This window comes from Mauremys mutica, chromosome 3 (genome assembly GCF_020497125.1).
Source record: "Mauremys mutica isolate MM-2020 ecotype Southern chromosome 3, ASM2049712v1, whole genome shotgun sequence".
In the NCBI taxonomy this organism is placed as follows: Eukaryota; Metazoa; Chordata; order Testudines; family Geoemydidae; genus Mauremys; species Mauremys mutica.
In genome coordinates, this window is record NC_059074.1 from 166,748,823 (window position 1) to 166,765,129 (window position 16,307).

The 16,307-nt window shown below is 39.7% G+C and overlaps 2 protein-coding genes across 8 annotated transcripts in view; one reads left to right on the top strand and one right to left on the bottom strand.

The window, feature by feature from the left end:
* Nucleotides 1-8,728, top strand: part of PACC1 (proton activated chloride channel 1) — an 80,863-nt gene extending 72,135 nt beyond the window's left edge. For all 7 annotated transcript variants that reach the window (XM_045010831.1, XM_045010837.1, XM_045010833.1 and 4 more), the window contains 3 exons: nt 1,419-1,563; nt 7,353-7,457; nt 7,944-8,728. In XM_045010831.1, coding sequence (XP_044866766.1) covers nt 1,419-1,563; nt 7,353-7,457; nt 7,944-8,105 — 412 coding nt within the window. In that variant the 3' untranslated portion in view covers nt 8,106-8,728. The remainder of the gene's footprint in view (nt 1-1,418; nt 1,564-7,352; nt 7,458-7,943) is intronic.
* A 2,491-nt stretch (nt 8,729-11,219) lies between these two features.
* PPP2R5A (protein phosphatase 2 regulatory subunit B'alpha) overlaps nt 11,220-16,307 on the bottom strand; it is a 106,067-nt gene continuing 100,979 nt past the window's right edge. Inside the window, exons 12-13 of the mRNA XM_045010152.1 lie at nt 13,105-13,206; nt 11,220-12,530 (exon numbers count right to left, since the gene is read on the bottom strand). Coding sequence (XP_044866087.1) covers nt 12,395-12,530; nt 13,105-13,206 — 238 coding nt within the window. The 3' untranslated portion in view covers nt 11,220-12,394. The remainder of the gene's footprint in view (nt 12,531-13,104; nt 13,207-16,307) is intronic.

Below are 16,307 nucleotides of genomic sequence, written 5' to 3' on the forward strand. Positions count from 1 at the left end.
TGCTGCCGAAGTCCCGCCGCTGTCTTCAGCGGCAGCTCAATCGCAGCCGCGGAGGAAAGACCCTCTGTCGAAATGCCGCTGAAGACAGCGGCAACAATTGAGCTGCTGCCGCCGACAGTGCCAGGACTTTGGCGGCAGCTCAATTGGCTGCCGGTGCCTTCGGTGGCATTTCAGCGGAGGGACCTTCCTCCGTGGCAGCGATTGAGCTGGCAGCGATTGAGCTGCCACCGAAGACAGTGGCAGGACTTCGGCGGCAGCTCCTTCGGGACGTTGCGGGGCCCGATTCTGGGGAATTGGCTGAATCACCCTAAAGCCGGCCCTGGGGACACCCCCTTGCATGCATATTCATGTTAAGCCAAAGAAGGGCTGATCAGACACCACAGCTCTTTACCTTTTTGACCAGAGGTTGGGTGGAAAACAGATGCTACACGCAGAAGAATTAGGCCTTTTCCCCATTTACTCTCAAACAGGTACCAGCAGTTTAAAAAAAGTCAAGCCCATAGTACTACAAAGTAATCTATTTTGCTACTACGAGTCACTGCAGTTACGTGGTAGTGCCTTCATTTGGGAACAATCAGGTTATGAAAACAACTGCTATTATTGCAAAATGGGAGTTTTGTTTTAAAATCAGGCCTTCAGTATATATTCCAGGAACAAACAGAATGTGAGTTTCACAAGTTAAGGTAACTAAGTGACAACACCATACTTAGCCTATCACATCACCAACAAAAGCCAAGAACTTAAAAGCAAGGAAATGAGACGTTAAAGACAACAGTGTACAGGCATAAAACACATTCTTATCAAGTACACAGAATGCACTGCAAACATATGAGAGGAACCTCGCTGCGCGTACAGAACCTAGCCTGAGTAGGGGGACTCAGATTCTGACTGAGGTGTCTAGGGGCTTCTGTAATATAGGCTAATAATTGAGTGGAGACTTGATTGCTGGGCATCCTGGAGGTATTTTACCAAGAAGGATTGACAAGCAACGTCATTCAGAGAGGAAGGCTGGTCTACTGGTTAGGGCCATAGCTGGGACGTGGGGGACCTGGCTTCAAGTCCTAGCTTCACCCAGAATTTCTTCTGTGACTTTGGGACATCATGTAATCTGTGCCTCAGTTCCCAGTCTGTAAATTGGGGATAATAGCACTTCCCTACCTCACAGGGGTGTTGTGAGAGGAAAATACATTGCAGATTGGATCAAAACAGGTGTGTAATACAGATAAAAAAATTAAAATCCTAGCACAAGTTATGTTTTAGGAGTACTGTATCTGGAGTCCAAACAAGCAAATCCCAGTTAAAAGTAACTCCGAGGCATTTTAAAATACCTTCAGTTTTGCAATTGGAGCATCCTGAAGTAGTAAAATATTTTGGTGCAAATTGGTTCAGAGAAGTAACACTATTTCTTGCCCCCCCAGTCCAGATAAAACAGAATTCATGAAAGACTGCGAAAGCTCATACTCCAGCTGGAAGTTCTCTGGTGGTTTTCGAACCTGGGTCAAAATGTCTTTGGTGAAAACAAAAGAAGAAGATGGGCGTGAGACTGTGGAGTTCAAACAGGAGGTAGGTAGTCCTCTGTAAGGGTTTTCTGAATGTGGCAGACCTTAGCTGATTGTCATTCTGTAGTTGCTGCGAGAACCATTCAATACATACGGTGCAGCAATCGTAACCTTGTCTAGTAGAGCTGCTCCTCAGAGCAAAAGGCAGCATGGCTTTGAAGAAGCTTGCTGTGAGACATAGTGACATATGACCGACTTTCATGTTTCATTGGTCCCTTATTCCAGCTCATCAGCAAGCAGTTTCAAAGTCGATTTCCCACATTTCATAAAAGAATAACACAGCAGAGAGTTTATATTGCCCTTATGGCTTTACTGATGTGGCCTGTAAAAACCTGACTGGACAGAGAAGCCAGGAAGCTGATTGTCCTTGTTTATGTTACACTGGTGAGACTAGACCTAGAATATCAGAGTAAGGAGCTGGAGCGATTGACTTGTTAGAAAATACTAATAAACATTAGTTTAAGGCTGGGACTTTCAAAAGGAGCCTAAGCTACAACGAGCACCTACAGATATTTTCAAGAATGAGAGGAATTGTCTAGGTTTGTCCTAGGGATGGAAGTCAGAGTAAAGGGAAAAGAAAATTGAGGATGAACTTTAAGAAACAGTTCTTAAAAGATCATCAAATAAACTGTAGAATAGATGAAGGAAATTAAGGAAGCTTGGGTCTTTTAGAAGTAGAATAGACAGTGCACTTCAGAAAACATGGAAGTGAACACCAGTTCAATGGTGGAAGATGACTACCCATGTAGTTATTTTCATCTCTACCTATGGAATGGTTTTACCCTGAATTTCTCCCAGCACTAAGGGCTTGGCTACGCTTACAAATTTGCAGCGCTGCAGCAGGGTGTGAAAACACACCCTCTCCAGCGCTGCAAATTGCGGCGCTGCAAAGCGCCAGTGTGGTCAAAGCCCCAGCGCTGGGAGCGCGGCTCCCAGCGATGTCCGTTATTCCCCACAGGGAGGTGGAGTACGGACAGCGCTGGGAGAGCTCTCTCCCAGCACTGGCGCTTAGACTACACTTAGCGCTTTGAAGTGCTAAGTGTAGCCACAGCCTAAGACACTGAAGGGGCAGAGTAATAAAAAGAGATGGTCTACGCTAGATAATTAGGTTGGTTTAACGACATCCCTCAGGGGTGTGAAAAACTCACACTTGTTAAACTGACCTAAGTCCCCTGGAGACAGCGCTAGGTCCATGGAGGATTGTTCTGCTGATGTAGTTACCACGTCTTGGGGAGGTGGATTACCTATGCCGATGAGAGAACCCCTCCCGTCTGTGTAGGTAGTTCCAATGCTGAAGTGCTACAGCAGCGCTGGCTGTGCTGCTGTAACATTTTAAATGTAGACAAGCCCTAACTTGTCTCACTGCCTGTGTTGTTTGGAAGGAGGCATCTGCAAAATCAATAGAACTGCAACTGCCTTGTATGAAACAATTGATTTGGAGAAAGGCAGCTGTGACTAGTACGTGAAACATTTCTTTGCTAAGAGCAGCAGAATATATCCATCTGTTTTTAGAAAAGCATGTGTTTGTTAACCTGTCGCACAGTTGGAAAGAGAAATGCTCATTATAACATGCTGTTTTGCTCTTTGAAGAGCATGTCTTCCAGTTCTCACCTGTAGCTCCCTAGGTGCAGAAGCAGCATGGGGACAATTGCAAAGCAGTGATGTCAGGAGGTGCCCCGTAGGGTATTCCTAGGGGAGAGGAATTCTGAAATGATACAGTCAGAATATAGTAACAGTTAAAAAAAACGTTGAGCAACAGGGGATAAAACTAGAAAAGTCATTTTAGAAAGCAATGAAATACACAGAAGCAAATCAGGGGTTCGTAGGGATAGATGGTGTGGGCATTGATGACTAAACTGAGCTTCCAAGAGAGATCCTTATATTGGAGGATAGTTACGTTTATTTTTCTTAAGAATCTGGCTATGAGGTAATGAGAAACAAGACTCTTCCTGTCCTTATTGAGATGTAAAACAGTTGAGATGGGTGCGAATTAGACCTTGCTACAATTTATATTGAGATTCTAGAGAAATCCTGGTATTGAATAAATCAAATGTGATCTATTCAGCCAGTAATGGTATTTGTCCTTGATTGAAGATGCTTCTGGATACATTGGTGTGCTTACTAACAATAGTGCCTGAACTCAGGGTGGTTTGATTTAAATCAAGATCTGCCATGAAGCTCTTTTTGCCTGGTAAATCTCCAGAATCTGGTCTTGCAGCATCTTGAATTTCTGCAAGAGAACAAGAAAGCCTTTTGGAGGTGGAGTCAACTTTTGACCTTTAATGATCATCCTCTGAGCTGGGATCAAGGCATTCTTTTCCTGTTTGAACCCATGTTCCTTGGAGGGATAGCAAACCCTTGAGGTAGTTTCCACTGATTCCTGGAATGAGCTTTTTATTAAAATGTCATCTAAATAAGGAGATTATGCCACTATTCTGAGGGCTGCTATTACATTTATATATTCTTCTATATAGCTTCTTATACTGCCCTCATTACTGTAGTATGAGTGTCTAATAATGCATTGAGATGTGATTAACTTCTGTCCCGTGACTTGTACTGCTCACGCAGTGGAGAATGTAGCATTTCAGTTTGGTAATGTTATTTTTATATACATGCTGCTATGGTGTTAAAAAAGGCAAGGAGAGTGCTTGGAAGGTGAAGTCTGTGATGGGGGAGTTAATTCCAGCTTCAGACTAGCCTCTGAGAGTTCTCTCTCTTGCATAGCCAAGATTTACCCTTGTGCCGAAAAATGTCATTGTGCCTGAGCAGTGGAGTTGTGGACCACACTCGGCATGGTGGAGCTTTAAGACAAACTTTTAGATATCCTTGAGCCAGGCCATGGATTGAGTTCTTGATTCAGTATTTTATGGGAAGATAGCGTAAGGAACAAAGGACAGGTCTGATGTGCTCATGGTAGCCATGTTGTGAGATGGGCTGATGTCTCCATGCTCAGGTATATTGCATTGCTGTAGTCCCCGAAGGAGTGTATAGCTAAGGCTAGGTCAGCTGCCATGATGGGGTGGAGTCTCTTAACCGGCTGCAGAGTATAAAACATTACTTGTGGATGCTGCTCTGTGAGAGTTTAGCTTCAGCAAGGAACCCAAGAGCACGCTGAAACTACAGACTAAATTGACTAATTGTGGGCATGTACCTTCAATCAAAGAAAGCTGCAAACTCCTCCAAGAACTTTCCTGTGCCCAGTAGTTGAGCTTCTATCTTGCTCAGGTTCAACCAGGTGTTCTATCAGTTGATCTGATCCAAGCATGGGGTGGCAATAGTATAGTCAGACATGGTGAAGGATATATAGAGATGTCTCATCTGCATAGTGTTAGCACTTACAGGTTTTATTTTTTGAAGTCATCCTTTGAGACACTTGAGCTCATGAAGTGCACCAATTGGCAATGAAATCTCCAATAGGAAAACCTGTGTGTCTGAGAGAGTAAGAATCCCTCTAGTCCAAAGATGTCATGTAGTCTCTGACCACCTGTGTTAGCAGAACTCTAGCCACTACTATTCATACAAATACAGAGTAGTAGGATTTTTAAGCTCACAAGCATGTGCTTTGAAATGTTTCAAATTCTTGTTTATAAAGATGTTGGAATGTGCATAAGTTAAATAGCTGAGCCATAACTACCCTTGCCCTAGTTTGATGGTAAAAGAAAAATCACCTGCTTTCTGACTTTATCCTTATTTGTAGGATTGGACAAAGAAGTACATTTAGCCTTTCAGGGAGTCAAATGTTAATTTAGAAAACTGCATGCCAGACCAATTTAGCCAGATAATAGGGCAAATAACAGTTAGTTTTTGGAACTAGTCCCATCTTTTTTCGGTCTCTCTTTCCTTTCTTCCATATCCTTGACTTAGATTTCTACTGTGCTACTCCTTTCCTATCATACAAATTTCTTGAATGACAGTAGCTGAATTGGAAGTACACTTCTGTAATTGGACAGGAGATTGTAGTAGACTGGAAGGAGTAGTTCTCTAGCTTGTAGCAAAAATGTATGGTAAACTTCTCTGTGGTCAACCCCCATACAGTTTAAACACCTACTTTTTATAACCTGTAAACCTAGACTATACACTGTGTGGTTTTTAGTAAGGCACAGACTATGCTTATTTGTCACATCCTTGATGTATTGCTGAAGAAAAAATTAAAATACATAGTCTGTTTTATTAAATACACCTCTACCCCGATATAACACGGTAAAGCAGCACTCCAGGATGTGGGGCTGCACATCAAAGCAAGTTCGATATAACACGGTTTCACCTCTAACGGTAAGATTTTTTGGCTCCCGAGGACAGCATTATATCGGGGTAGAGGTGTACCTTGCTGTGAGTAGCTTTGCATTTTAATAATGGAAAATTCCTATCACCTGAATTTGGCTCTAGTATAGCTTTCAAATTTCTAATACATGCTACTGTACTGACCGTAAAAAAAAAAATTAATCCTAATAATATATATGGTGGCGGGAAGGAATTTTCCTCCAGGGCAGATTGGCAGAGGCCCTGAGGGTTTGTTGCCTTCCTCTGCAGCGTGGGGCACAGGTCACTCGCAGGGGCATTCTCTGTACCTTGAAGTCTTTAAACCACGATTTGAGGACTTCAATAACTCAGACATAGGATTAGGGGTTTGTTACAGGAGTGGGTGGGTGAGATTCTGTGGCCTGCGTTGTGCAGGAGGTCAAACTAGATGATCATAATGGTCCCTTCTGACCTTAAAGTCTCTGAGTCTATGTTCAAACCTGTCTGTCATGAATTAGTATTTTATGCACGTCCTATCTCCGAAAGTCTTGACAAGTGCTTTCTACTTGTTACTTCAGACACAATGTACAACTCTGATATTTAGCTCTGTTAGCTCTCAAGTTTTTTGTTTTTCCATATGCTAAGCTCAGCTCACAAAAAAAGTGCAAATTACATTGTTATTGCCCCTAGTTGCAGGGAGAGTGGCATAAATTGCATAAGTGTCAAGGAGTTTTCTAAACATCAGTGTCTCATCATCAGCAAAATTCAGGTTCCCTCAAACCACCTCTTTCAGCAGGCCAGAGCAGCTATTCTGTGGTTTGGTATTGCATATTCTACATGTTATGTCAACAGAAGCTTACAGGTTGTAACAGACCTGTTGCCATCAGTCACTACTTGGTTCAGGAAAAGTAGGTCACCTTGTCCACATTAGCTGTTGGGGGCCCATACTGGGAAGTGACAAAATTCTAATTGAGCTTTTTTGGCCTGGCATTGAGCACTTGACTAAGCATGGCTCTTCCCCCATTAAAATTGTAGTCAATTCTGTAGGTGAGATTAAAGATAAATCTACTTCAATATTTATTCATAGTAAGTTTACATCCCACTTTTCAAAATACGAATATAGATCTAGTCCTTCAGTTAAACCAAAATTGCACACATTTTGGGGGAATCAGGACATGCAGATAAGTCTGGTTTGCCTTTAGCTTTGAAAATGACTAAGGGTAAGGTATGGTTGCGTTTAATGAGAATGTTTCTTGACCCTTTTGGAACAAACTTAGCCTTTCTTATTGGGGTATCTGGACACTCAAAGATTAAGTAGCCACATTTTTTTTTAAGGTAAGTAGAAAAGAGGTAGATTAGGTTAACAGCTCTAGGAACTGTACCTTTCTACTCATACAATACCTAACAGTTAAACCAGACCAATACACGTTTCAAGTCATTTAAAAGCCCCATTTTAAAATCAACCTTGTCTGGTAATTCTTCCCTCATTTAGTGTAATAACTTTCTCTTCCATCAAAAGTCGAACCTGCTAACTGCCTTTTTTCCCCCTCCCAGACTAGTGTGGTTAACTACATTGACCAGAGGCATAAGCCGGCAAGTGACCAGTTGTTTTTTGTGGTATTTGAATGGAAAGATCCTTTTATACAAAAAGTTCAAGATGTAAGTAAATTTTAGTCACTCCTCAGCCTCTTGCATGATTTAATTTAAAACTAAGTAGAAATTCAGCATACAGTGCTCAGAAAAGTTGGAAGGCTGATGTCACTTTGAGAATTGCAACCCAATCACTCCTGAGTTCTCAAACTAATCCTAAATATTGCTGAGCTCAAGACCATCTTCTGCCTCTCTTTGACCTTGTAATTTGCATAATAATGACAGTACTTCTTACTATGGCTGTGCATGCACACAGCTTAGGACAAAACTGAACTTTTGTTTGAGAATAGATCTCTCCTGCGATCAGTGTTTTCTTCCTGGCTAAAGGATAAAACACCAAATCAGAAGATGCTTTTGGAGACTAGGAGCTAATACTGTATAAAATGTATAAGGCAAAACACAATTCAATTTGAAATGGAATTTAACAAATATTGAACAGCTGTAACATAAGTTGAGTGTAAGAGAAACTATAACTTTGTCTCAACTCCTTTGCAGATTGTCACTGCCAATCCTTGGAACATGATTGCTCTACTATGTGGTATTTTCTTGGCTCTGTTTAAAGCAGCAGACTTTGCCAAACTAAGCGTTAAGTGGATGATCAAAATCCGCAAGAGGCACCTGAAGAGGAGAAGTCAAGCAATGAACCACATAAGCTGAGGACTAAACTACCTTTAGAACATTTTTAGTACACTGGATAAAATTTCAACCAACAATGCAGCAGTTACATAAACTAAAGCGGGTTGTGTGTTTAAGGAGAACTACTTACCTTTGCTGGAGTGACAGCATAAAGGAACTGACACGAACCTTAAGAGGCTAACTCTGAAGAATAAGACTACTAAACACGTCTTTTTTAAAATGTAAGTTATGAACATCTTTACCAAGCTTGTGTCAATTTATTGGGGGTGGAATAGAATTTATAAAGTAATGTTCAAAAGGTCAGCTTAGAACAGAATACAGACATGTTTGTATTTATTTGGCGTCTAGACAGTAGTTTTTAAGCTTTTCTTCATGAGCTAAATGGACTGCCCCTGCTACCATAAGAGTGCCCCGAACCAGTAAAATGACTTGTCATCCTCAGTCTGATCTTCCCAGGCATAGTTATTATCTATGAACAGTAAGGAGCAAAGCACTTACAAAATCAATGTAAAAATGGGTCAAAAGGTTTAATCTCTTAAATCTCCAACCTATTACCTAGAACATAGAATACCTGGGATTTTTATCAAACATTTCACATTTGGTTAAAATGCACTGACTGTGTATTAAAGCTACTTTAAAAGCAAGTTATGTATGTGTAAGCCATATGGAATATGTCATGGATCACTGCCAGTTACTTCTTCTTAAACAAAGCCTCTTGCCTTAATACTTAATCTGTAGAATGATCTTCCATAAACCAAATTCACAAATACTTCTATACAACTTGTGTTGAAGTCAATGAGAGCAGAATTTGACCATTCTAGTAGCTAACACACAAGCAAGGCTGTGGAGTTCTGTCCCAAAGAAGGTTGGGGACAGCACAAAAGGTCTGTAGAACTCAAGCTGGTGAATTTCTGAACCTCAATTACATGGAACCTAATTGCTGGGAATAATAATTTAGGAATGAAAAAAGGAAATTGAGCCTATAATGGCCTAGGACAGTATAATACTTAAAGTCCATTTACTGAGTAAAGTCCATTTACTTTGAGAGGTATAATGTTTTCTGTTGTACTTAGGGTACGTCTACACTACCCACCGGATCGGCAGGTAGTGATTGATCTATTGGGGATCGATTTATCACGTCTAGTGTAGACCTGATAAAAATCGATCCCCGATCACTCCACCGTCGACTCTGGAACTCCACCGCGGCAAGAGGCGGAAGCGGAGTCGATGGGGGAGTGGCAGCAGTCGACTTGCCGCTGTCTTCATGGCCAGGTAAATCGACCTAAGATACGCCGACTTCAGCTATGCTATTTGCATAGCTGAAGTTGCATATCTTAGGTTGACCTCCCCCCCAGTATAGACCTAACCTTAGAGCTTTAAAAAAAAAAAATCACACTTTATACTGCTCAAGTCTACCCTAACCTCATATATACCCTTTTTTTCTCCATAAAACCCAATCCCCATTTCTGTCTCCTAGAACCCATACTGAGTTCTTGCCGGTACCTTACCTCTGGAATTCATTTTTGAGGGGATATAAAAATTTTCATAAAACCAAAACATGTATCTGACTCCAAAAATATACTAACAAGTCAGGAAGAATATCAAATGCTGAAAAGGTACAAAGCTTTTCTTGCTAAGACTGAATTCAGCTCCCACTTGTGCCCCATGCAATTCCATTACGCTAATGTTCCAGGAGGCAGAACAAACTGGGAGTCTTGCCCAAATGGGCAAAATCAATCCAGTTCCCTGTGACTAACAGTTCTAGGGTACCTTCTAAGCAGCAAGAACAGATTTGCAATTGTAACACTACTTTTCCTCTAGCTAGAAGGGAGGAAGGAGATCATCAATAGAGCCCTGCAAATCTGCAGATATCCACGGACCATGTTTGCAGATACAAATTTTGTTTCCGTGCAGGGCTCTGATTATCAGTACCAAGTGATCCAGCTGGTTAGTATATGCATTTAAGCTGGAAATCCTGGCCCCCAGTGAAATCAGTTTTGTCAAGATTTCACCCCATTTCTTTTGGAACAATTGCATAGGGATAGAAACTAGTTTTCTTTCTACTCAGAAGTTGTACTACAGCAAAATCTGAAATTTAAATATTCAGGTAGTTCTATTTTTGTGAAATAGAAGTGAACCAACAAAAGAATCTCTGCAGGTGACATCTAGACATAACTAGAGTAGTCAGTGCACAAGCGCTTATCCAGAACCAGGCTGTTCAAGGAAAACATTCTTTGGTAGATCCCGCATCCCACTGAGTCCTTCCCCAGGCAATTAGAGGCCAGGGTCATGTCAGTCAGTTTTAGATATCTTGAAGCTGCTGCACAGGTCCATCTCCTTTCTGAAATACAACAATCCAAGACAAAGAAAGGAGTTAGGAAAAAGTGTTTCTCTACAGAAAAGCAGCACACCTAATTCAAATATTGTACAGACTGGCCCACTGAAAACTGCAGGCACCTTTTTCTTTTTTCTTCAAACTGGAACTTACAAGCAGCAAAGAAATCTCTTTAGAACTAATCAAGGAAAACAAGTCATTATCTTCTCTAGATAGCAAGCAGTTCTCACACCTAAGCAGATACATTCCTAAAAGTATTGGTCTCACTTATGTATCACCTACTGGTGAGGTAGTTCAACAGCTAAGAACAGGGCATTGAACCTTCAATACTTGATCAACTGCAGGGCCTGGACACAAATGATCTGTAGAAACATACCATTGGTCAACCACCTTTATGCCTTGTCAACCAAGATTTAACTCTACTCCAGAGCTGGAGTTTAGATAGCTACGGGCACATCTTCACTGCCAACGTTAGAGCACTGCCGCGGCAGCGCTTTAACATGGCTTGTGTAGTCGCGTCACAGTGCTGGAAGAGAGCTCTCCCAGCGCCCCACCAGGGGCATAGCTCCCAGCACTGGTGCATGGTCTATACTGGCATGTTACAGCACTGAAACTTGCAGCACTCAAGGGTGTGTTTTTTCACACCCGAGTGAGAAAGTTGCAGCGCTGTAAAGTGGCAGTGTAAACAAGGCCTTAAGCTTTTCATTCAGGCTGAATATTGCACACATTTCTGCATAACTCACTTAACATAAGCCTTCTGGTCATCATGGAGAGACACAAAAAGAAGGTGATATACAGCATTAAATACAAACATAAAGACTTTATTGAATGCTGCTCAATCTCCTAGTGAAGATTTTATTACAAAAGTTTTCACACAACTGCAATTTAAGAGATTGGAATGGTATGTCTGATAAAAGATGTGAGCAAGACTTGATTAAGTAAAACAAACGACTTCTATAGTCAGCTTTTTCCATATTTAAGCAGCATACTGCATTTTCACTAAATAAAACAAGGCATTTGTGGTTAGTGCTCTGCACTGCCGTAGAGAAACCTTGTTTGGAATGCCAGATTTTGTCTCACTCCCCAGGCCAGCAGAAGCTGAAAGTGCTGCAGAAACAGCTCAATCAGCCTCTGAAGGAGGGAACTGCATTGTTCCACAGAGATTCCTTGGGTTGACATAAGAGCTTCATTGATGGGCTCTAAGGGAAGCTCCATCCTCAGCTGCAGGATAAGAAACAAACTTAAACAGACCCAGCAGAGAGAAGCATGGAGGGGGCATGTGAACAGCAAGGCATTCATCAAAGTGGAAGGTCAGACACAAGATATACAGTTATCTGTTCAAACTAGAGTTTTATTTTATGTTTTCATACTTCATCTTATTCCTAACTTGTGCTTTTCATAATTAAAAATTTAAACCCATTGCATAGGCATCTTCACTCAGTGGAATTCTATACAACAGTATCTTTGAGATCTCTAATAATAAAGGGCACACACAATATCCCATCAAGTTACAGGTAAAAAGTAATGTACCTTAGTTTTATTTGAGAAAATACAGCAGAACGAGAAGCCTTTTCTAGAATCTCAACCAAGGTTTGCAGCAATGTAAAAAGCATGTATAAAACAAAGGAAAAATGTACATAGACTACACCACCTATGTGCAACACAATCAAAAAGAAAATTCAAGTCATAAGTCTCACCACTCCCATAATTCTCACTCATATTATGAATAAAATTCATTTCTGTGAAACTTCAGAAGTGACGTATCAATGATTAGACAAATTTACAATATGCTGTGGTAATGATATATCATTCAACTCTTGTATTTAAAGTCATAGATTTTTTTTCCCCCATTTACATTTTGCCAGAAAAAAAGTTGGCCATTTCTACTATACTGATGAAGTTTCTGTTTTGCAATTTTTACATATTCCAAAAATGTGTACAAAAGTATGTCTATCAAGCAGAGGTCATCGTTTCTTTATTTGGCACTTGTACTGTTGTGTGCATTTAGCACGTTGTGAGTACTGTTTTGCTTTTCAACCAGAGTCTTCTTTAGCTTTAGCTCTTCTAACTTTCTCCACAACTCTTCACGTTCCAATTCCTTCTTTTTTTCTCTACAGAAAAAGTAAAAGATTAGACATGTCTAGGTTCCATATGCAATGTGCATTATAAATTACTTTGATGAAACAGCATATGCTATTCTTATTTACAGACACTCCCCGAGTTACGTAAACCTAATGTATGCAAATCCAAGCTTATGGAAAAAGTTCCGTAAGCTAGAAATAGGAGTTTTTTGTTTTTTTGGGGTTTTTTTTTTTTTGCATAATGGTCGGAGATACGTTTCTGACTTATGCAAAATTCGAGTTATGCACCGGGAGTGTCTGTATTATAAATTCCTCTTGGAATTTTTTTTTTAAAACCACTTTTTTTACTCCTATAAAGGAGTCAGGATTTTCCCCAGGCCAAATATCAAAGCTCAACTTATTGATTCTCAGTGGCAGAATGACATCTGTCTTTGAGAGATTATACCATCCTTTGATAAACCATATCAGTCAACTGCAAGTCTTCTATGAGCAACTAATTTCACTACAAATACTGCAGTTTTATTCACATTAATAAATTCAGTACATACTACTATTTCTTTTTTAGGTGATGCATTTCTGAAACACAAACTAAGAAAATGATTACCTTTGTCTTTCTGCTTTGTATGAGCTTGTAAGTTCATCAAATAGCTTGCCATTCATTTCCATCAGTGTTTTCAGCACATTATACACCAGTGCTACAATGGTCCTAAAACAAAAGGAAGGCACTGTAAATTATTGGATATAAGATTTGTTTACTAGCATCTGTTTTAAGTGTTTGACTTCCTCTTTCTGTTCCAGCCCTACTGCATTTAGACAGTATTGTAACTAAGTTTTAAATGCAGATGATGTTTACTCTAGTCTCCTGTATGCATGAATGTGAGGATTTATTAAACATGTATTTAGTACATTTGGTTCATTGCCTTGGTTTATAAAACATTAAAGCTTGAAGGCTTCACATAAACCAGCCATAGTGAATGATTTTTTAAATGTTAATATCTCCAAGGCTGAAAAAGGCTGGAATCTGATTAAGGTAACAGTCACAGTGTTTTAATAGAATAAATTACATTAAAAAGTAAAATGGGTAACATAATACTAATGTCCCTAAAGAGAAAGTTGGCATAGATAAAATCCTCAAACTATAGACTAATGAGCCTCAAGCAAGGGAAAGGGTTTGACACAGCTGCTGATTACACTACAGAAAATGCTTCGTGGAGAGGGGAAGTTATTTTGGGGTGATCTGTGCCACTCTCCCTGTTAGAAAATTGTTCTAATGTATAATTATGGCACCAAGACACCGGCTTCATGTCTGATTTTGTAGCGATGTGGGTTTAGGCTTTTCATTTATTTTCTTGTATGTCTATCAATAATCCATTTTAGGATTATGCTCCTCTACCAGTACCAGGGAGAAAGATGCTTTTCAGATATATTAAGACCTATCTCCCTTAATTCCCCTTCAGCAAGTTTAAAGTAGGTACTACACTTGAGAGTTAACTAATAATCCTTCAAAAGAAATACTGGAACATTTTCAGGGTAGAATCAGATATACTTTAATTTATGAAACCTTCAAGGTGCATATATTACTAATTCAAGCAGCAGGGTGATCTAGTTGTTTATAACCCTTATCCTGCCCCTTTCACCTTCTCCACTAACGTTCATCTTTGCTTGTCAAGTTACGTCTCAATTTAAACTACAACCAAATAATAGTCCCAGCCCTGAAGAGCTTAGAGTGTCATATACACTTATGACACTGTATATACTGTTAAATAATTTCAAATATTTACAAATTAGTTTCAAAGGAAATAAAAAGGTATGACAGGTTTTCTGTTTTCATCACACTATGTCTAGTTATCCTTCACCGTTAGGAAGTGCAAACAGCAAGTCTATCATACTAAACAAACAGGAAGCCAAAATTCACGTATTTTGCTTGCTTACCCCTGACCCTCCCAAAGTACCAGAATGGAAACGTCCCAAACACAGCACCAGCAGAAACTTTAAAATCCAATTTAAATACTTAGTATGTTTACTGACTGCATCCCCACAAAAGTTTCCTCACAGCATAAACTTTCTCCTTCAAGATCACATTAAAGCTGAGTAAGCTCTTATTTTCTGTTAGAGAAAAAATCATTTTGAAGTATATAATTCTGAAACATCTGTATCCAGGCATATCAGGGAAAGGTTTCCATTTTATCTCTCAGAGGGGTAGCCGTGTTAGTCTGGTTCTGTAGAAGCAGCAAAGAATCCTGTGGCACCTTATAGACTAACAGACGTTTTGCAGCATGAGCTTTCGTGGGTGAATACCCACTTCTTCGGATGCAAGACTTCTTGCATCCGAAGAAGTGGGTATTCACCCACGAAAGCTCATGCTGCAAAACGTCTGTTAGTCTATAAGGTGCCACAGGATTCTTTGCTGCTTCATTTTATCTCTATTAGCTGGATGGAAACAGAATAAAAGAAACCCTTCTGAACTTACTAGTCCTCTAAGTATACTTTAGTTATTTGACATCTAGTTTATGGAATAATTTATGAGAAAAATTGAGGCAAAATAGTGACTTCTCCTGTGACTGATGAAAAGGGGGATTCACTTCAGGTCTAAATTTTGATGCGGTCCCAAGAAACACAAAGGACACAGAACTAGTCTTCTAACACTGATAATTCGGTCTCACAGCTGATGTGCTTGCAGCTAGATATACAGTCTTAATAAATGTGGAAAGATCCATTTCATAAACTCAAATATTGGACTCAATAGCCCATATAATCTGGTTCAAAGTTTATACTGGGCATCTGTGATGATTTAAAATGTTGTTTACCCGCACAGACTTTGTATTATGTGGGTGAACTAATATACGTTCATCAACTCCTATTATACTGCTCACTTGCACCTTTGACATACCAATGCAGAAGCCCAAAAAGTAAATTAGTTTCTTCTATAAAATTAAATTTCACCTCAGTGTTAGAAAAGAGATCTATCAGTTTTGAGTAAAATGGATCCTCCAACTCACACACTATTAGAACTAGATATACTTTTGTTTCTCTTTAATACCAGAGTATGTTGGGTAGCTCCAGTTTTTACTATCTGCTTGAATATTTGTAGGTGAAGACACATTCTCCTTGAAGCATTAATGGTTCAATCCACTGGCTCAGATTTAGTAATTCTGTTTTTCATATTAAAGCAAACTACAGCTATAACTTTTCAAGTGAGTTCTTTGTAACTCCTGCATCTCTAGCAATAAAGTTTCTGCATTTAGAACTTAACAGTTCTGTTGATTAAGCATAAGCCAGAACAGAATTCAGCTCATTCTCCTACAATTGTACAATTCTGTAGTGGTCAACAGAATAAAGATATATACATCCAACCCTCTAAGCAGCTTCCTGTGTTTATTTGGTGTCAGTTGCTTATGCTATGATTAAAATAAGGTTTTACTAGTCAACACTGAGGGGAGGGTATCACTTAAAGATGGCAGAATACTGAAAAGCCTCAAATCTGTTATTTCTAAGTCATCTAATATGTAATCTTCTCATTCTTTCATTCCAAAACTTTTCACTAACTGAAAAAAAAACAACCCTTTGGTATCTTAATACTTACGTGCAATAGTGATTTTACTTTTTAAGTGAAACTTCACACAATAGGCCTCATTGTTTAACATTTAGGAGTTATATATTAATGACAGCATTCAGTCATTTCTCTCACATCCTTTTGTATAACCAGATGGTGGGCATCATTTTATATGCAAAATATCCCCCCCGCCCACTTAGAGTTTAAAATTTTCCTTCATTACCCTGGACAACAATAAACTTATTGATGTAGAT